The 22,564-nt window shown below is 40.1% G+C and overlaps 1 protein-coding gene across 1 annotated transcript; it reads left to right on the forward strand.

Annotated features, from left to right (window-relative positions):
• Nucleotides 1-3,941: 3,941 nt before the first annotated feature.
• LOC123754609 (mucin-2) lies at nt 3,942-22,069 on the forward strand. Its single transcript, XM_069326816.1, has 9 exons — nt 3,942-4,004; nt 4,920-5,046; nt 6,022-6,105; nt 9,288-9,450; nt 10,640-12,128; nt 15,179-15,273; nt 15,850-15,982; nt 20,777-20,881; nt 21,580-22,069. Exons 1-9 carry the CDS (start codon nt 3,942-3,944, stop codon nt 21,820-21,822), a joined length of 2,502 nt encoding a protein of 833 aa, XP_069182917.1. The 3' UTR covers nt 21,823-22,069.
• The last annotated feature ends 495 nt before the right edge of the window (nt 22,070-22,564 follow it).

A 22,564-nucleotide genomic window follows, 5' to 3' on the forward strand; every position in this document is an offset into this window, starting at 1 on the left:
TGATTTTTAACTTGATAAATTGTAGAGAGGTTTGCTTTTTTTATTAAAATAAATGTAACGATTTTATTGAGAAAGTTAATGTTCAAAATGGTTACATGAAAAACAGGTGAAAAACAGACGTGGAGTGTCAGCTACTGTGGGTAAGCCTCAAGTGGTGAATTGTCAGCTGCAGTACTCACCTAGTTGTGAATGCGGGGGTTGAGCTCTGGCTCTTTGGTCCCGCCTCTCAACCGTCAATCAACTGGTGTACCTACCTGAGCCTACTGGGCACTACCATATCTACATTTGAAACTGTATATGGAATCAGCCTTCTCTACATCACTGCCTAATGCATTCCATCTGTTAACTACTCTGATACTGAAAAAATTCTTTCAAACGTCCCTGTGGCTCATTTGGGTGCACAGTTTCCACCTGTGTCTCCTTGTTCGCATACCTTCCGTGTTAACCAATTTATCTTTATCTACCCTGTCGATTCCTATTAGAATTTTGTAGGTAGTGATCATGTCTCCACTTACTCTTCTGTCTTCCAGCGACGTGAGGTGCATCTCGCGTAACCTTTCCTCGTAACTCATGCTTCTTAGTTCTGGGATTAGCCTAGTGGCATACCTCAAAGTACCTCAAATACCTTTTATTAGGTAGGCATACCTTTTCTAGTTTAGTCCTGTGCTTGAGAAGGTACGGGCTCCATGCTGGGGCCGCATACTCCAGGATTGGTCTGACATATGTGGTATTCAAGGTTCTGAATGATTCCTTACACAGGTTCCTGAAGACAGTTCTGATGTTAACCAGCCTTACATACACCGCAGATGTGATTCTTTTTATGTGGGCCTCAGAAGAAAGGTTTGGTGTGATATCAACCCATAGATCTTTGTCCGTTTCATGAAGGACTTCATCTCCCATTCGGTATCCTGAGTCTGGCCTCCTGTTTCCACCGACAAGTTTCATTACCTTACATTTACTTGGGTTGAATTTTAGTAGGCATTTGTTTGACCATTCATTCTGTTTGTCTTGTAGCCTCATACTATCTTCCTCTGTCTTAATTCTCTTCAAAATTGTTGCATCATTAGCAAATAGTGTGAAGAACGAGTCTATTCCCACTGGGAGATCTTTTACATATATCATAAACAGTATAGGTCCAAGGACTGAACCTTGTGGAACACCAATGGTGACGTCTCGCCAATCTGAGACCTCGCCCCTCACAGTAACACGCTGTCTTATGTTGCTTAGGTATTCCCTTATCCAATGGAGTACCTTCCCTGTCACTCCTGCCTGCATCTTCAGCTTGTGCATACCTCTTGTCTGGTACTGTGTCGAAGGCTCTCTGGCAATCCAAAATTACGCAGTCTGACCACCCCTCTCTTCCTTGCCTGATTTTTTCCTGGTCGTAGAATTCAATTATCCTGTGAATCATGACTTGCCATCCCTTAACCCATGCTCATGTTGTATTACAAAGTTCTTTCGCTCCAGATGTTCCACAAGCTTTTTCGCACAATAATTTCCATCAACTTGCATGATATGCAAATTAGGGACACTGGCCTGCATTTCAGTGCCTTCTGCCAATCCCCCTTCTTGTATATCGGGATTACATTAGCAGTCATCCAAATTTTTGGCAGTTCACCTGTTACCAGTGACTTGTTATACACTATGGAGAGTGGCAGGCCCAGCACTTCTGCTCCTTCGTTTAGTATCCATGGTGAGATTCCATCCTGACCTATAGCCATTGTCACATCCAACTCTAGCAGAAGCTTCCTTTCCTCCCCATTGGTAATTCCAAACTCCTCTAGCAGTGCCTGGTTATCTATTCCCTATCTTATCTTTGGAACTTATCCTTGCTCTAATTTTAAGACCTCCTGGAATTTCTAATTGAGTTCTTCGTACACTTCCTAGTCGTTTGTAGTGAATCTGTCTGCCCCTGTCCTAAGTTTCACTACCTGTTCCTTCATTTTGTTTATCTCCTGAAGTGGCTGTGCAGCAATTTAGGTTGAGTCTTTGCCTTGCTTGCAATCATTTTCATATTATCTTTCTGCCTCTCTTCTCAACCTGACGTATTCATTCCTTTAACTCTTATCTTTCTTTGCTCTCAAGTGTCCTGTTATTTTTAGTTTCTCCACGCCCTTGTACGTTGTTGCTTTGTTAGCTTACATCTCTGATTAAACCATGAGTTTCTAGTCTGCTTTAATTTTGTTCCATTTGGACTGGGAAAAACTTTTCTGCTGCCTCCTTACACTTCTGTGTGATGTAGTCCATCATGTCTTGGGCCGTCTTTCCTCTGAGCTCTGTTTCCCAAGTTATGTCAGTTAGAAATGTTCTTATCTCCTCATAGTTTCCCTTCTGGAATGACAGTCTTTTGTTTTCAGGTCCCTTCCTTGAGTACATTAACCCTTCTTCGACCAGATACTCAAACGTGAGTACACTGTGGTCGCTCATTTCTACCGGGACTTTGTCACCGATTTCCCTTATGTCAGAGTCGTTCAGAGTGAAGACTAGGTCGAGTCTCACTGGTTCATCGCTGCCTTTCATTCTTGTGGGTTCCCTGACATTCTGGCTTAGAACGTTTTTTGTCACCACCTCCAACAGTTTAACTCACCATGTTTCCTCTCTTCTATGCGGTTTCTTGTTCTCCCAGTCTATCCTTCTGTGATTGAAGTCCCCCATGATGATCAGATGGACTCTATATCTACAGGCAACACAGGCTGCCCTCTCAATTTCAGTGTTAACTGACATGTTGTTGTTGTCGTACTTTTGCCTGGGTCTTATGTCGTTTGGTGTAAGGTTATATATCACTGCTACTACTTCTCTTGGTTTTCCCATCGTCATGGTGCCTGTAATGTAGTCTTTGAACCCCTCGCAGGCTGAGATAACCATCTCCTTGAAAACTCCATTCCTCTCTCATTTGTAGGGCCAAACCACTTCCTCCCTTCCTTCCCTCTCTTTCCTTATTACAGTGCAGTCCTGGGGAAACGTTATGATTCGTTATAATTCATGAGAGTTTTGTTTCCGTGAGTCCTATTACATCCGTGTTAACTTCTTGTGTTCTCTCCCAAAGTTCTCTTGCCTGCTGTATGTAAGCCTCAAGTGGAGGAGTATCAGCTGCTGTAAGTAAGCCTCAAGTGGAGGAGTGTCAGCTGCTGCGGGTAAGTTTCAAGTGTTGGAGTGTCAGCTGCTGTGAGTAAGCCTCAAGTAAACCTCAGATACTCAACTGTTTACAAAGCTTATCTGGATAAAATGCATTTGAACGAAATTTAAGTAAACAAACTACAACAAAATTCGATGAAGAACAGTTTCTTCGACCCATGTATTTACTATACATATGACTATTATGTAATGCATGTTCCATCTGTCCATTTACACATTTTAAAACCTAGATTTAGCTCAACGAACACAATAATTGTCTTGTTTAATGTGTATTCTTAGTATTACCACGTCTTATACATTTATATATAAGAATAAGGATATTTTTAAAAATAAATATCTCTATCAAATGTTAATTAAGGTCTGAGCATGTGACAGATGGGAGATGATCAGGTCAAATCTGGTGAGTGATATCGTTTGAGAAAATTTTCCTAGAAAGGCTATATTACCCATGTGAAATAACAGTCAATGGTCTTTAGCTGCAGAAGGATCGTGATCAGTGTTAATCATTTGAGGAATCTGTCAACCGTGTTTATGTCCACTAATATTACATACACTCGTGTATTCTTTGTATCGAAATAACTTATATAATTGTATAATTTTTATTTCGAATCTGAGGATCTAATAATCCAATTTTTTTTAAGGCATGGTCGTAAAGGCGACTTTTAACTGGTGGTGTTTGGCACCCTGCAGTCAAGAGAACCACAGAGCCAATCAGAGCGTCTGGTGGTGTGAAGCTGGACACGAGGATATAAGGCGAATGGTGGCGATGCCGACCACAGACGCTGATCATCTACGTTCGGGTCATCATGGTCCGTCCTTGCTCCTTCATGTTGGTGGTCGGTCTTCTGGTAATGGACTCCAGCGCTCAGGTAGGTCATGCTAACACATATTGTATTTTGTCAACAGATTCTTGAGATTAAAACTGTTCCAGTCACTATGAATGAAGTAAGCTTAACAACATTACAGCTTATCTTACGTATCCACTCACTATTTGATCTTCACCCACCTCATATATTTGTATATATGTAGTTTATAGATCTACACACACACTCTGATAGGACACTCCGGCCTCTGCAACCAGAGCGCAATTCCATAATCTATTGAGATTGGTGGATGCATACTACTACTTGCAGTGTATCAGAGTGGCGGTAGATCTATAAACTCCCATGAGGCCGTGTATGGTCTTCTCAGCCCGTCCTCTCCTGTTGCCAAAACCGACAGAAAATGTTGTACTGAAACACCCTAACCTAACCAAACGATCCACGCACTAATTATTGTTTTTTTGTTTAACCGCTGTGGTTTATTACATTATATTTTATTCGTTGGGGATTTTGATATAAAAATACGATTACAAATAATCCAATTGGCTCTTTTGCTATTAGAATAAGGATTTTTTTTGTGTGTTTCTTGCTTTGTCCTGTCTTAAAAACATCTCGTCTCGAAAGCCTTGAATACAACACATAATTAAACGCGCTCATTTACATTTGTATAAATAAATTGAAGATGCAAAGTTGAGCGGAAGAGTTTAATATAATTTTATCCACAAAGTTAGGGAGTTCGAATACACTAACCCAGACATTATTAACGCGAAGAAGTACTTTATCAAGTACACTGAGTGTCAGGTCAACAAGTATAGTGTACCCATAATACTGTTACACGTCAATTAAACATTTACTTCTGTTCGTGATGGTGAAATACTTATATATATATTGATGAGTGTGCGATGAAATGTGAGACGATTTTGGACACAAAAAGTTTTATTATATGTTTTCTGCTATTTTCAGTACGATTCAAGCAACGAGAAACTGGCCGTCAGCAACGCTGACAAAATTGCCAGTGGAGTGATTGAGCTCCGTAAACGCCAATATCATCGCGACACTCTTCTGATCAACGGCATGTACTCGGTCTCTGGTGTGGGGCATTATCATAGTTGTGACACAGTATCACTTGTCTGTCTGATATAAATATCGTGAATGTGTCCATGTTATCGTCATAATTAAGGTTCTCGTGTGTGTTCATGACATGTCCCCTGTTCTCTTGTGTGCTTCTGGCTTGATTACATGGCTTAGAGCTGTGCTAAGCTGCTAACCGATTAGCAGTTTGTGCAGAGAAAACTAGTTGTACAAGGCTAGAAATAGGCCGTTTGGAGTTCCTGTGCCTTCTTTTACCAACTTCGAGGTAAAGTCCGGTGCTGGAGACCCTAGGGCAGTTCGTTGTTACTTTCAATCTCGTTTAGACAGTTTCTGCGACGGCGCTGGAACCAATCGTATTGGCGTTTGCCTTTCCAGTGGAGACTTTCGGTGCCGTGGAAAGGGGGGGAACCTGCTGCATGGGGTAAAAGTTTCTCCTCCGTATCAACCTATCCTGGCTTGGTGCCCTGGAGAGGCCACTCCAGACCGACATCCAGATCGCCACTCTATAGTCTCCTGAGATTGATGGATGCCTACTACTACTACTGTGTTTTATACAGCTCATCTCAAGCCTTGTACAACTAGTTTTCTCTGCACAAACTGCTAATCAGTTTCCAATATGGTTACAATCCGCTTGCTGAGCGTAGACGAGAAGGTGCTGATCGGTGTCCAATCGTACCTCGATGGAGCCTGTATCAATATCACTCACCGTAAGGGGGCGCGTCCAGCGATTACCTGTATTTATCAGTAGTTTACCTGTAGTTGGTTTCAAGGGATATTCTGCTCTAAAAGCCCGGACAAGGGTCAGCTTTTCTGGTGTAACGTTTTTAGTCAGGCTGTTGCTTACAGCGTTCCGCAGGCCCACATATAATCTAGAACCCAGCTGGTCCGTCACTTGCTTCAGGAATATATTTATCCTTTTGCCTCATGTGCCAATAAGAATATCCATCATAAGAATAATTCCAATCTCCAACAGATAACGGCTCATCAACGTGCTCACAGATTATCACCGAGCCTGGGTTCATCACCTCTCCTGGTTACCCAGGCCCTTACCCGCCAGGTAAAGTTTTTCCTGTTACAAGTATATATATATATATATATATATATATATATATATATATATATATATATATATATATATATATATATATATATATATATATATAGTACCTAGTACCTAGTAGCCAGAACGCACTTCTCAGCCTATTATGCAAGGCCCGATTTGCCTAATAAGCCAAGTTTTCATGAATTAATATATTTTCTCTAATTTTTTTCTCATGAAATGATAAAGCTACCCATTTCATTATGTATGAGGTCAATTTCTTTTTATTGGAGTTAAAATTAACGTAGGTATATGACCGAACCTAACCAACCCTACCTAACCTAACCTAACCTATCTTTATAGGTTAGGTTAGGTTAGGTAGCCGAAAAAGTTAGGTTAGGTTAGGTAGTCGAAAAACAATTAATTCATGAAAACTTGGCTTATTAGGCAATTCGGGCCTTGCATAGTAGGCTGAGAAGTGCGTTCTGGCTACTAGGTACGACATATATATATATATATATATATATATATATATATATATATATATATATATATATATATATATATATATATATATATATATATATATATATATATATATATATATATATATATATATATATATATAAAATGAAAACTCACACCCCAGAAGTGACTCGAACCCATACTGCCAGGAGCACTCTGCAACTGGTGTACAGGGCCCCTGAACCACACGACCATCACGACCGGACAAAAGATGATTCACTTTAGTCGAGTCACTTCTGGGGGGGGGGGGGGGGGGGTGTGAGTTTTCAGTTGCATATATGCCTGGGGACCATTCAGGCTTGTTTGTATTTGTGTTCTTCACGTGTGCCCCCCAAAGAATGAGGTGATTTGATAAAATATCATTGCCCAAGATTACCATCAGAGTGCCGGCGGGATGATGGGGAATTAGCCTCGACTACCATCATCTTTTGTCCGGTCGTGTTGGTCGAGTGGTTAAGGGGTACTGTACACCAGTTGCAGAGTGCTCCTGGCAGTATGGGTTCGAGTCACTTCTGGGATGTGAATTTTCAGTTGCATATATGCTTGGGGACCATTCAGGTTTGTTCGCATATATATATCTATATATATATATATATATATATATATATATATATATATATATATATATATATATATATATATATATATATATATATATATATCGTACCTAGTAGCCAGAACGCACTTCTCAGCCTAATATGCAAGGCCCGATTTGCCTAATAAGCCAAGTTTTCATGAATTAATGGGTTTTTGACTACCTAACCTACCTAACCTAACCTAACCTAACTTTTTCGGCTACCTAACCTAACCTAACCTATAAAGATAGGTTAGGTTAGGTTAGGTAGGGTTGGTTAGGTTCGGTCATATATCTACCATAATTTTAACTCCAATAAAAAAAAATTACCTCATACACAATGAAATGGGTAGCTTTATCATTTCATAAGAAAAAAATAAGAGAAAATATATAAATTCAGGAAAACTTGGCTTTTTAGGCAAATCGGGCCTTGCATAGTAGGCTGAGAAGTGCGTTCTGGCTACTAGGTACGACATATATATATATATATATATATATATATATATATATATATATATATATATATATATGTCGTACCTAATAGCCAGAACGCACTTCTCAGCCTACTATGCAAGGCCCGATTTGCCTAATAAGCCAAGTTTTCATGAATTAATTGTTTTTCGACTACCTAACCTACCTAACCTAACCTAACCTAACTTTTTCGGCTACCTAACCAAACCTAACCTATAAAGATAGGTTAGGTTAGGTTAGGTAGGGTTGGTTAGGTTCGGTCATATATCTACGTTAATTTTAACTCCAATAAAAAAAAATGACCTCATACATAATGAAATGGGTAGCTTTATCATTTCATAAGAAAAAAATTAGAGAAAATATATTAATTCAGGAAAACTTGGCTTATTAGGCAAATCGGGCCTTGAATAGTAGGCCAAAAAGTGAGTTCTGGCTACTAGGTACGACATATATATATATATATATATATATATATATATGTCGTACCTAGTAGCCAGAACGCACTTCTCAGCCTACTATGCAAGGCCCGATTTGCCTAATAAGCCAAGTTTTCATGAATTAATTGTTTTTCGACTACCTAACCTACCTTACCTAACCTAACCTAACTTTTTCGGCTACCTAACCTAACCTCATCTATAAAGATAGGTTAGGTTAGGTTAGGTAGGGTTGGTTAGGTTCGGTCATATATCTACGTTAGTTTTAACTCTAATAAAAAAAAATGACCTCATACATAATGAAATGGGTAGCTTTATCATTTCATAAGAAAAAAAATTGAGAAAATATATTAATTCGGGAAAACTTGGCTTATTAGGCAAATCGGGCCGTTCATAGTAGGCCGAGAAGTGCGTTCTGGCTACTAGGTACGACATATATATATATATATATATATATATATTTATATATATATTGCTTGGGACCATTCAGGTTTGTTCGCATATATATATATATATATATATATATATATATATATATATATATATATATATATATATATATATATATATATATATATATATATATATATATATATATATATATATATATATATATATATATATGTTGTACCAAGTAGCCAGAACACAGTACTAGGCCTACTATGCAAGACTCGATTTGCCTAATAAACCAAATTTTCCTGAATTTAAAAAAAATCTAATTTTGTTCTTACGAAGTAATAAAGCTGTCTATTTCATTATGTATGAGTTAATTTTGTTTAATTTGAGTTAAAACTAACGTAGATATATGCCCGAACGTAACCTACCCTACCTAACCTAACCTAACCTAACCTTACCTATTTTAACGTAACCTAAACTAACATAATTAAGTCAATAATTTATGTTATATATATAATATAATAATAATAATATTTCAAATAAACCAATTGGAAAAAAATAAAAATAAAAAATCACTCGTCCTATTAGGCAAATCGTGCCTTGCATAATTGGCCGAAAAGTGCGTTCTGGCTCTTAGGTACGACATTTATATATATATTTATATATATATATATATATATATATATATATATATATATATATATATATATATATATATATATATATACGTATTTTTTGTTTGTCATATATACTTATATTTATATTAAATAATCAGACCGGTAATCACTTGTGTTGAATAGGCACAAGCTGCTCCTATGAAATCTACGCTCCTGAATGCTACTGTCCTCAAATCACCTTTTTGAGCTTCCAACTTAGCGGCCATGATCCCCTCTGCAGCGGTTCTCATTGCTGCAACTCCGACTACCTGGAGATCATCACCTCCAACACCATGTCTGGTAATGTGTAAGTAGAAGAAAAGCTGTAATATAGTGTTATATCCTCCACTTTCCCTCGTCTCTTTATAATCTTCTGGCACCCACATTCCCGTCACACTCCTTTGCACATGAGGTCAGAACAGTCTATTTCCTGCCAAACACACACCGAAACTACTTCGTTGGTACAACGTTCGAACAAGTTTTAACACTACCTAACCAGTTATAATAACCAATATAGCAAGTTGTAACAACGTTTTAATACGTCATAAACACGTTAAGCCAAAATGTAACAACTTTATTACAAGTTGTAACAAGCGGAAAATAGAGACAGTTTCGGTTTGTGTTTTCAGGGTTGTTTCTTCATTTCGGTTCGATATATCTACATCCTTTTGCTATACAAACATCTCGCCATCGTCCTTCCTTCTAGGTACTATAATGCAATTCCACAAAATTAATACCAAATTGAAAAATCTTCTGTCATAAATTCATTTGGAATGATACAGTTGTCCTGATGAGACTTTAAGCTATGCTTAATCATAGGAACTCGATGAGGTGATTATTTGTTTTCATTGTGAATAAGCTGTATTTAATGCTAGGTAATAATCATATTAGCTGCTGAATGAAGCTAGGGCCAAGTGTGTACCGAAGTTTTCATGTGATCTGTTGACTTGATTTTAATTATATTAACAAGTTAAGCGATCATGTTACAAATGTGAAAATCAGTCTAGGAATGAAAGAACGCTGAAAGAGTGATGTCCTATGACAATGTCCCAACCAGTATGAAACACTATTGATTGGTGAGCGCCTTGTGTTGTGGTTGTCAACTTCTGGTTGTCCACAAAGTTAAACTAGACGGGAAACATTGAGAACGTTGTCTTGAACATAACAGTAAAGCCTCTAACATCTCTCCGGTGGTAATTAAAAAATCTAATGAATGGACCAGTTCAACCAGAACGAACCAAGATTGGAGAAATGTCTCCTCGCACTTTTCCCCATCTTCTCTAAGATTCAAACAATTGATGTTTGAGCAGGCCATCCAGGAAAGCGGTGAATATTCCAGATGATAGATAACTTGTAACTAATAAAGCATTTTGAAAGCACTTTTAATGGTCATTGAAAAAATCCTATCTCTCTCCTACCCTGCCCCCCCCCTCTCTTTCCCTCTTTTGTTTTCTTCAAATTCTTATTAACAATAACTAGCTTCGTACCTGTTGCAGATACTGCGGTACGGACATTACTGCAGGCCAAGTCTTCACAGCAACCATCAGCACATTGAACCTGTTCTTCTCTGCTGAGAAATCCGCCCCTGGATGGTCGGCTACCGTCTCCTTAGTTCCTATTCCAGGATGTGTTGTTAGGAACCTTGCCCGTGTCGCCGACTCCCTTTCACCTTCTGACTTCACTGCTCCTACCATTACTGACTTCACAGCTCCTACCATTACTGACTTCACTGCTCCTACCATTACGGACTTCACTGCTCCTACCATTACTGACTTCACAGCTCCTACCATTACTGACTTCACTGCTCCTACCATTACTGACTTCACTGCTCCTACCATTACTGACTTCACTGCTCCTACCATTGCTGACTTCACTGCTCCTACCATTGCTGACTTCACTGCTCCTACCATTACTGACTTCACTGTTCCTACCATTACTGACTTCACTGCTCCTACCATTACTGACTTCACTGCTCCTACCATTACTGATTTCACTGCTCCTACCATTACTGACTTCACAGCTCCTACCATTACTGATTTCACTGCTCCTACCATTACTGACTTCACAGCTCCTACCATTACTGACTTCACTGCTCCTACCATTACTGACTTCACTGCTCCTACCATTACTGACTTCACTGCTCCTACCATTACTGATTTCACTGCTCCTACCATTACTGACTTCACAGCTCCTACCATTACTGATTTCACTGCTTCTACCATTACTGACTTCACAGCTTCTACCATTACTGATTTCACTGCTCCTATCATCACTGATTTCACTGCTCCTACCATTACTGATTTCACTGCTCCTACCATCACTGACTTCACAGCTCCTACCATTACTGACTTCACAGCTCCTACCATTACTGACTTCACACCTCCTAATATTACTGACTTCACACCTAATATTACTGACTTCACACCTCCTAATATTACTGACTTCACACCTCCTACCATTACTGACTTCACAGCTCCTACTATTACTGACTTCACACCTCCTACCATTACTGACTTCACACCTCCTACCATTACTGACTTCACACCTCCTAATATTACTGACTTCACCCCTCCTACCATTACTGACTTCACACCTACCATTACTGACTTCACACCTCCTACCATTACTGACTTCACACCTCCTAATATTACTGACTTCACACCTCCTACCATTACTGAATTCACACCTCCTAATATTACTGACTTCACACCTCCTACCATTACTGAATTCACACCTCCTAATATTACTTCCACCCCTCCAACCGCTACTACCACCCCTCCTACCACTGCTGTCACTTGTCCTTCGAATACAAGGACCCCTCCTACCACCACCACCACAACTACGAAATCAACCATTGGAATAACATCACCTCCCAAAAGCAAATGCAAATTGCGTTACGTGAACGGCTGTTTCCATTGGACATCACCTTTCTTTGGGAAGAAGACCCATTACAACTTCCATGAATGCTCAGTCTCTGGACGCTCGGTAAGTTGTACCAGTACTTAGGGACTGTATGTCATAGCTCTTTACAACGTACACAGAAACACACACACACACACACACACACACACACACACACACACACACACACACACACACTTCCAAGATAAACCCACATGGGTGGCACACGCACAAGAGGATACAGGTGGAAACTGAGTTACCCAAATGAGCCACAGGGACGTTAGAAAGAACTTTTTCAGTGTCAGTTATAGTTAACAGATTTAATACATTAAGCAGTGATGTGGTGGAGGCAGACTTCACACACAGTTTCAAATGACGAGGGAAGAGAAAAGTAAAGCTGCAGAAGCAAAGAGGAGACGCAAAGGGGAGGGATGTAAATGGGGGAGCAACAAGACTTGGCTCCGAATCACCAGTAACCTCAGAAAGGAGTGGGAATCCCCCTCACCATCAGGCCAGTATCCCCAGGGAGGAATATAACAGAAACCTCCTACCCCATGCCCATTCCGACACAATCACCTGCACCTCCCCAGCCAGTAAAGACCCTCTTCAGACCATGCCCCCATGCTCCCCGACCCCAAGCCCCCCATGTTACCTATGCCCTTCTTCTTCCCCAAACCCTTCCCCCACCCAAGGCCTTCCCTGTTCTTACACCCCATGCCCTCCCCTGTTTCTCCAGTCCATGCCCTCCTCGGAACCCCTACACCAAGATCCTCCTACCTATCAAACACCCCTCCCTCCCTGCCCCCCTCCTTCCCTGCCCCCTCCCTCCCTGCCCCCCTCTCTCCCTGCCCCCCCTCCCTTCCTACCCCCCCCACCCCAGGCTTCCCTTACCTTCCCAACCCCTGACCTCCCGGACCCCTTACACCAGGTTTCCCTTCATTCCCCAACCATCGCTCCCAGCTACACCACCCGAGACCCTCCTAGCTTCCCCATTCCTGATCCTCACTGTCCTCTCACACCCCAGATCCTCCTTCCTAGGCCCTCCCACCCCGGACACTCCTTGTCCTCTACTCCAGTGGAATCAACAGAAACTGAGGATGGAAAGAAGAGAGTCAGTTTCAAGGTAATGTACTCAAACATAGATGGGATTACTAGCAATGCAAGTGAACTTACGGAAAGAGCACAAAAAGGGAACCTGGATGTAATTGGACTCACGGAAACAAAACTTTCAGGAATGAAAACGAAGGCGGTGCTTCCCCAGGACTACACAGTAATAAGGAGAGAAAGGGAAGGAAGGGTATGAGACAGAGTGCCCCTATTGATGAGAAAGAAAATGAGAGGGTTATTCCAGAGAATAACCCTCTCATTTTCAATGAGAGGGATATTCCAGGCTGCGAGGGGTTCAGAGAATATATAACAAGCACCTTGACGTTGGGAGGACCAAGAGTAGTAGTAGCAGTGATATATAACCCACCACCAAACGACAGAAGACCCAGGCATGAGTATGACAAAAACAACATGGCAGTTAACACTATAATTGAGAGAGTAACCACTGCTGCCTGTAGAAATAGTTCCCATCTGCTCATCATGGGGGACTTCAATCACAGAAGACTGGGAAAACTAGGAACCACACGGAGGTGAGGAAACATGGAGAGCTAAACTGTTGAAAGTGGCGACAAGAACCTTTTTAAGTCAGCATGTCAAGGGACTCACAAGAATGAGAGGCGACGATGAACCAGCGAGACTCGACCTAGTCTTCACTCTGAATGACTCCGTCGTAAGGAAAATCGGTTTCGAAGTTTCCGTGGGAATAAGCGATCACAGTGTACTGATGTTTGAGTATCTGGTCAGAGTAGGGTTAATGTACTCAGGAAGGGACCAGAAAACAAATGGCTCGCATGCCGAAAGGAAAACTATGAGGAGATAAGAAAAAATCAGATATAACTTTGGAAACAGAGCTCAGAGGAAAAACGGCCCAAGACATGAAGGACCACATCACACATAAGTGTAAGGAGGCAACAGACAAGTTCGTCCTAGTCCAAAAGGAAAACAAATTAAATGCAGAAGAAAAACCCATGGTTTAATCAGAGATGTAAGCTGGCAAAGCAACTATGTAAAAAGGCGTGGAGAAACTATGGAAATAACAGGACCCAAGGGAGAAGAGAAAGATTCCCTAGCACCATTAATGAATACGTCAGGGTGAGAAGGGAGGCAGAAATATAGATGAGGGAGTACCTAAGCAACAGAAGACAGCGAGTCACTGAGAGGCGTGAGGTCTCGGAGTGGCGAGGCATCACCAATGGAGTCCCTTAGGGATCACTCCTTGGAGCTATACTGTTTCTGATATATGTAAATGATTTCCTAGAGGAAATAGACTCGTTCCTCTCAATGTTTGCTGATGATGTAAAAAATATGAGGAGGATTAAGATAGAGGAAGATAGTATGAAGCTACAAGATGACCTAGATAAGCTAAAGAAATGGCACAATAAATGGCTACTAAAATTCACCCCAAGTAAATGTAACTAAGTGGAGGAAGTAGTAGGCCAGACACTGGATACAAAATAGGGGATGAAGTCCTTCACGAGACGGACAGAGAGAAAGATCTAGGAGTTGATATCACGCCAAATCTGTTTCCTGAACTCCACATCAAAAGAATAACATCGGCGGCGGATGCCAAGGTGGATGCCAGGGTGGATTTTTTCAGAACATTGTATACAACGTATGTAAGACCAATCCTGGAGAATGCGGCCCCAGCATGGAACATGTACCATGTCAAGCACAAGACGAAGCTGGAAAAATTTCAGAGATATGAAACTAGGCTAGTCCCAGAACTAATAAGCATGAGTTACGAGGAAAGGCTGCGTGAAATGCGCATCACATCGCTGGAAGACGGAAGAGTTTGGAAAGACATGATCACCACATACAAAATTCTACATCCAAACACACATTCACCGATTATCTCCTAACATTTGCTGATCTGACACATTTCTGGACAAGGTTGAGTTAGTCTTGGTGATAGTCAGCTCAGTTTTATCTTCTAATGACTTAGACAAAGTATTCCTAAGCAACTAATTCTATTACTAATGTGATGATTATTAACCAGCTTCATTTCTTTCGATGATTTTCCTTGTCAGAGTACTCCTCACAAAGTCAGATTCGAGGCTCATCAGTTCCAAGTCAGTGATCATAGTCATGTCAGCATCAGTCTTCCGTACAATAGGACGATTACGTGAGTAAATTGATATTCCTCTTTTCCTGTCATATTATTTGCGTTTTTTTTAAATATATATATATACATATATTAATATTACCATAAGTCGTAACTTATATATATCAAGTCGTATCACATACGACTTGATAATGGTCCAGGACGGACCGAAACGTCGTCGTTTCTTCAATTCTGGTGTGTGGTCTGGTCATCATGCACTTCAATGAATCAATTAAACTGTTAAATTAAATGTTTATATATATATATATATATATATATATATATATATATATATATATATATATATATATGGTATATATATATATAACAGAGGTGGTACCCCTTCTAGGTTAAAAAAAAAATATATATATATATATATATATATATATATATATATATATATATATATATATATATATATATATATATATATATATATATATATATAAAATATATATGAATTATCTGTGTGGCAATTTATAAAATTTTTCATCCATTTAAACACGACGAAAAATGTTTGGGACAGTTTTGACCTTAGCTTTGACCTCACCTAGCTAGATTTGACCTCACTACAATGCATGCTATGTGATTTTTCAGTCTCTCCGGAAATAAGCCGTGGTCATTCACCACTCCCAACTGTAACTTCAACATGAAATTCGCGGCAAAGGGACTCAATACTGGCGGCGGCTTTAACATCAGCGTCTGTCCCAAGAAAACACCATGCCATAAGGTGAGGCCTTTAACATCGGCGTCTGCCCTAAGATAACGTCTTCAATGGTTTAGGAGGGATTGTCACATATTGGGAGAAATCGCCAATTCTTTTCCTTTATATATATATATATATATATATATATATATATATATATATATATATATATATATATATATATATATATATATATATATATATATATATATATATATATACATATACATATATATATACATATATATATATATATACATATACATATATATATACATATATAACTGATTAGAACTTGCATTTCCCTGATTTTATATCTACATTTGAGTGAGGTGGGAAGGGTGATGTGGCATTACATTTGAGTGAGGTGGGAAGGATGATGTGGCATTAGAGGATATTAATAGGGTATTAAAAGTATCAACACAAGACAGAACACGAAACAATGGATATTGAATAGAAGTGTTTGTAGAAAGCCTATTGGTCCATATTTCTTGATGCTTCTATATTGGAGCGGAGTCTTGAGGTGGGTAGAATATAGTTGTGCAATAATTGGCTGTTGATTGCTGGTGTTGACTTCTTGATGTGTAGTGCCTCGCAAACGTCAAGCCGCCTGCTATCGCTGTATCTATCGATGATTTCTGTGTTGTTTACTAGGATTTCTCTGGCGATGGTTTGGTTATGGGAAGAGATTATATGTTCCTTAATGGAGCCCTGTTGTTTATGCATCGTTAAACGCCTAGAAAGAGATGTTGTTGTCTTGCCTATATACTGGGTTTTTTGGAGCTTACAGTCCCCAAGTGGGCATTTGAAGGCATAGACGACGTTAGTCTCTTTTAAAGCGTTCTGTTTCGTGTCTGGAGAGTTTCTCATGAGTAGGCTGGCCGTTTTTCTGGTTTTATAGTAAATCGTCAGTTGTATCCTCTGATTTTTGTCTGTAGGGATAACGTTTCTATTAACAATATCTTTCAGGACCCTTTCCTCTGTTTTATGAGCTGTGGAAAAGAAGTTCCTGTAAAATAGTCTAATAGGGGGTATAGGTGTTGTGTTAGTTGTCTCTTCGGAGGTTGCATGGCTTTTCACTTTCCTTCTTATGATGTCTTCAATGAAACCATTGGAGAAGCCGTTATTGACTAGAACCTGCCTTACCCTACAGAGTTCTTCGTCGACTTGCTTCCATTCTGAGCTGTGGCTGAGAGCACGGTCGACGTATGCGTTAACAACACTCCTCTTGTACCTGTCAGGGCAGTCGCTGTTGGCATTTAGGCACATTCCTATGTTTGTTTCCTTTGTGTAGACTGCAGTGTGGAAACCTCCGCCCTTTTCCATGACTGTTACATCTAGAAAAGGCAGCTTCCCATCCTTTTCCGTCTCGTAAGTGAAACGCAGCACGGAACTCTGCTCAAATGCCTCCTTCAGCTCCTGCAGATGTCTGACATCAGGTACCTGTGTAAAAATGTCGTCAACATACCTGCAGTATATGGCCGGTTTCAAGTTCATGTCGACTAAGACTTTTTGCTCGATGGTACCCATGTAGAAGTTTGCAAACAGGACACCTAGGGGAGAACCCATAGCGACCCCATCTACTTGCTTATACATATGCCCATCCGGGCTCAAGAAGGGTGCCTCTTTAGTACAAGCTTGGAGTAGTTTCCTCAGAATACTTTCTGGCATGTCAAGAGGAGTACAGGCTGGATCACGATACACTCTGTCGGCTATCATTCCGATTGTCTCGTCCACAGGTACGTTGGTAAACAGCGATTCTACGTCCAACGAGGCTCTTATCCCTGTGGCCCGTGCGCCCCGCAGTAAGTCCACAAATTCCTTTGGAGACTTCAGGCTGAAGGCGCAAGGAACATAAGGAGTCAGCCGACAGAGTGTATCGTGATCCAGCCTGTACTCCTCTTGACATGCCAGAAAGTATTCTGAGGAAACTCTCATCATACTCTCTGACCAAACTAAGTTCCAAAGGGTAACGAAGGACACTACAGCCGAATTAAAAGCAAAGGTCAACAAACTGATCGAAACTGTGAACGCCAAGAAATCCGGACTCCACCTGCCAAAGATCATTGGGGAATATAAACCTGGATATGCGTATGGAAATGTCAAGACGCACAAGCCTGGAAACCCACTTCGGCCAATCATTAGCCAGATACCCACACCCACGTACAGATTGGCAAAGCGACTCAACGGCCTGCTGACTCCTTATGTTCCTTGCGCCTTCAGCCTGAAGTCGCCAAAGGAATTTGTGGACTTACTGCGGGGCGCACGGGCCACAGGGATAAGAGCCTCGTTGGACGTAGAATCGCTGTTTACCAACGTACCTGTGGACGAGACAATCGGAATGATAGCCGACAGAGTGTATCGTGATCCAGCCTGTACTCCTCTTGACATGCCAGAAAGTATTCTGAGGAAACTACTCCAAGCTTGTACTAAAGAGGCACCCTTCTTGAGCCCGGATGGGCATATGTATAAGCAAGTAGATGGGGTCGCTATGGGTTCTCCCCTAGGTGTCCTGTTTGCAAACTTCTACATGGGTACCATCGAGCAAAAAGTCTTAGTCGACATGAACTTGAAACCGGCCATATACTGCAGGTATGTTGACGACATTTTTACACAGGTACCTGATGTCAGACATCTGCAGGAGCTGAAGGAGGCATTTGAGCAGAGTTCCGTGCTGCGTTTCACTTACGAGACGGAAAAGGATGGGAAGCTGCCTTTTCTAGATGTAACAGTCATGGAAAAGGGCGGAGGTTTCCACACTGCAGTCTACACAAAGGAAACAAACATAGGAATGTGCCTAAATGCCAACAGCGACTGCCCTGACAGGTACAAGAGGAGTGTTGTTAACGCATACGTCGACCGTGCTCTCAGCCACAGCTCAGAATGGAAGCAAGTCGACGAAGAACTCTGTAGGGTAAGGCAGGTTCTAGTCAATAACGGCTTCTCCAATGGTTTCATCGAAGACATCATAAGAAGGAAAGTGAAAAGCCATGCAACCTCCGAAGAGACAACTAACACAACACCTATACCCCCTATTAGACTATTTTACAGGAACTTCTTTCCACAGCTCATAAAACAGAGGAAAGGGTCCTGAAAGATATTGTTAATAGAAACGTTATCCCTACAGACAAAAATCAGAGGATACAACTGACGATTTACTATAAAACCAGAAAAACGGCCAGCCTACTCATGAGAAACTCTCCAGACACGAAACAGAACGCTTTAAAAGAGACTAACGTCGTCTATGCCTTCAAATGTCCACTTGGGGACTGTAAGCTCCAAAAAACCCAGTATATAGGCAAGACAACAACATCTCTTTCTAGGCGTTTAACGATGCATAAACAACAGGGCTCCATTAAGGAACATATAATCTCTTCCCATAACCAAACCATCGCCAGAGAAATCCTAGTAAACAACACAGAAATCATCGATAGATACAGCGATAGCAGGCGGCTTGACGTTTGCGAGGCACTACACATCAAGAAGTCAACACCAGCAATCAACAGCCAATTATTGCACAACTATATTCTACCCACCTCAAGACTCCGCTCCAATATAGAAGCATCAAGAAATATGGACCAATAGGCTTTCTACAAACACTTCTATTCAATATCCATTGTTTCGTGTTCTGTCTTGTGTTGATACTTTTAATACCCTATTAATATCCTCTAATGCCACATCATCCTTCCCACCTCACTCAAATGTAATGCCACATCACCCTTCCCACCTCACTCAAATGTAGATATAAAATCAGGGAAATGCAAGTTCTAATCAGTTGTGTATTTGTGAAGTCTTTGAAAATGTAATATACATATATATATATATATATATATATATATATATATATATATATATATATATATATATATATATATATATATATATACATATACATATATATATATATATATATATATATATATATATATATATATATATATATATATATATATATATATATATATATATTCAATGAGGAAAATTAATTAAAACTCCAGTGTTAAGTATTAGACAGTAGTGTTGGGTGTTGGAGAGTTGTGTTGGGTGTTGGAGAGCAGTGTTGGGTGTTGGAGAGTTGTGTTGGGTGTTGGAGAGCAGTGTTGGGTGTTGGAGAGCAGTGTTGGGTGTTGGAGAGCAGTGTTGGGTGTTGGAGAGTTGTGTTGGGTGTTGGAGAGCAGTGTTGGGTGTTGGAGAGTTGTGTTGGGTGTTGGAGAGCAGTGTTGGGTGTTGGAGAGCAGTGTTGGGTGTTGGAGAGCAGTGCTGGGTGTTGGAGAGCAGTGTTGGGTGTTGGAGAGCAGTGTTGGGTGTTGGAGAGCAGTGTTGGGTGTTTAAGGAAGGTCTTGTGTGTTGGACACCAACACAACAACAGATTTCATGTCCTCTCCTTTACCAATATCCGACGTCATTCCAGAACCTGACAGCATAAATTCAAGTTTGTAAAGAGGAGCCGGGATAGTTAGAGCCTGTAATGACTTCCTTTCAAGTCACGAGAGATTGATTATTGGATGTGGAAAGAACTAAATGGCCTTAATGTCATTAATTTTCCATATTCATCACTATTGCCCCTTCGTAGCAGAGCAGACAGCGTTCCGACGTGGTAAAACAACAATTTTGAAATTGAGTCCGTTACATTAGGTTGATCTTAAGGGCATTATTCACACAATTGCAATACCCAATTTGAATGTGACACCCTTGTAGTGACATCAGTTACTCATTTTTCGCTGTGCATTGCACAGGATTTAGCAGTGTCATGTTATTGTATCTCTTGTGGTATTCACGATCAGTTATCAATTAATATTTATTTTGTATGGTTTTCAGATCATCAAGACCTCGGTTTCTGGAACTCGAGGCTACGAAGAAACACCCGATTTCCGATCCAATAAGAGACATTCAGAGCTGACCCAATGTGAATGGTGGATTGAGGTGAGTCACTGTAGCTAGGTTAATCACTATCTCGAGGCAAGTCACTATTAATGAGGCGAGCCATAACATCTGAATGAGTCACTGCCTCGAGATGAGTCACTATAATGAGAGGCGGGCAAGAAAAATGATAAGATGCACGTTGAGGATGCGTGAATGATGGAGTGCTTGGAGAATGAATCACCCTACCACTTCAAGTGTACAAGTAGCATGGTCCTCTGGTCTGTGTTTGTGAGTAGTATTAAACTGCGCGTGATTAATTTTTAATAGTGATTAATGATGTTTTAATTGCTATTTTGTAACACTATTTTTAGATACAGATCTTACGTTTAGATCCCTCTATTTTTAAATACAGTATGTGCCATAGATTATTTGATCGTAACATAATAACAGCCAGAGGAGGGATAATCAGAAAGGGGGTCCAGATAGAGAAGGGGGTCAGCAGAAGATGGGGAGGTCGAGCTGGAGTGGGGACCAACCAGAGGGAAAGGGGGGCTCACTTAAGAGAAATTCCTTTCCATTTTATTTTAATTTTGAGATTTAATTGTTATTTATCTTTCCATTATGTTTTTCCTTCAAATTTCCGTTTGGAGTTAATTTGGTGAGGCGGGTCCCAGTCTATCCGTTACCAGGATGCTGTGTGGCCACTTTGGCTCCAAATAGTCAGACTAACACACTTCATTGTCCACTCCATGTACCAGGCCCCTAAAGGCAAGCGAATCAGCGTCAATATAAAAACCAAGATGGACGAGTCTCACGATTGCACTTCGAATTACGCTTGTGTTAACGGCAGGGGTGACAGGAAGTACCCGATGGAAACAAGCTCCATCTACTGCGGCTCTGGCCACCAGACTGTCACCTCCACCGACAATATGTTGTGCATTACCTACCAGGGACATAAGGAGCAAAGCAGTGGTATGGGCTTCAGTTATAATGTCGAGTGAGCCCCTAGGACGAAACCTGTTATTCCTGCGAAGCAACGGACTAGATTGGGCATCCCATAGACGGCCCTTCAATAATAGTTAGACCTGTTTAATTGTGTGCTTTTTGTCGTTCACTTGGCGGTTTTGTTTGGAAATCCATTCTAAATAATAAAAATTATCATATTTATATATCTATGAGATGCATTTCATAGATACTTCACGTTCTTATTATTTCATTGTAAATATTTATCATTATTTATTATTAATATTATCACCCTAATTATTATTATTATCATTATTATTTGAATTATTATTATTATTATTATTATTATTATTATTATTATTTTTATTATTATTATTATTATTATTATTATTATTATTATTATTATTATTATTATTATTATTATTATTATTATTATTATTATTTATTATTTATTATTTGTTTAATATTATTCAAACTAAGAAACAAATCATTATTTCCATAGTGCCATATAGTCGTAATGGCTTGGCGCTTTCCGTTTGATTATCTTTCTACTAATATCAATCTGACAAGTTGTAATATTGCACAACCGCCTGTAACTTATATAAACTCTGCTGTTATATATTCTTAAATTTACTTTATTGGGATGGCTATGCTTGATTTCCTGGGAGTATTCCTCGTGAAGGTGGATGAACATGTTGGATTACTAGAGGCAGTCCTGGAGAAGATTGGTGGCAATTATAGATCATTATAGATCCAGGTATCTATCTAATACTCGGCTTT

This window comes from Procambarus clarkii, chromosome 18, assembly GCF_040958095.1.
Source record: "Procambarus clarkii isolate CNS0578487 chromosome 18, FALCON_Pclarkii_2.0, whole genome shotgun sequence".
Taxonomy (NCBI): Eukaryota; Metazoa; Arthropoda; class Malacostraca; order Decapoda; family Cambaridae; genus Procambarus; species Procambarus clarkii.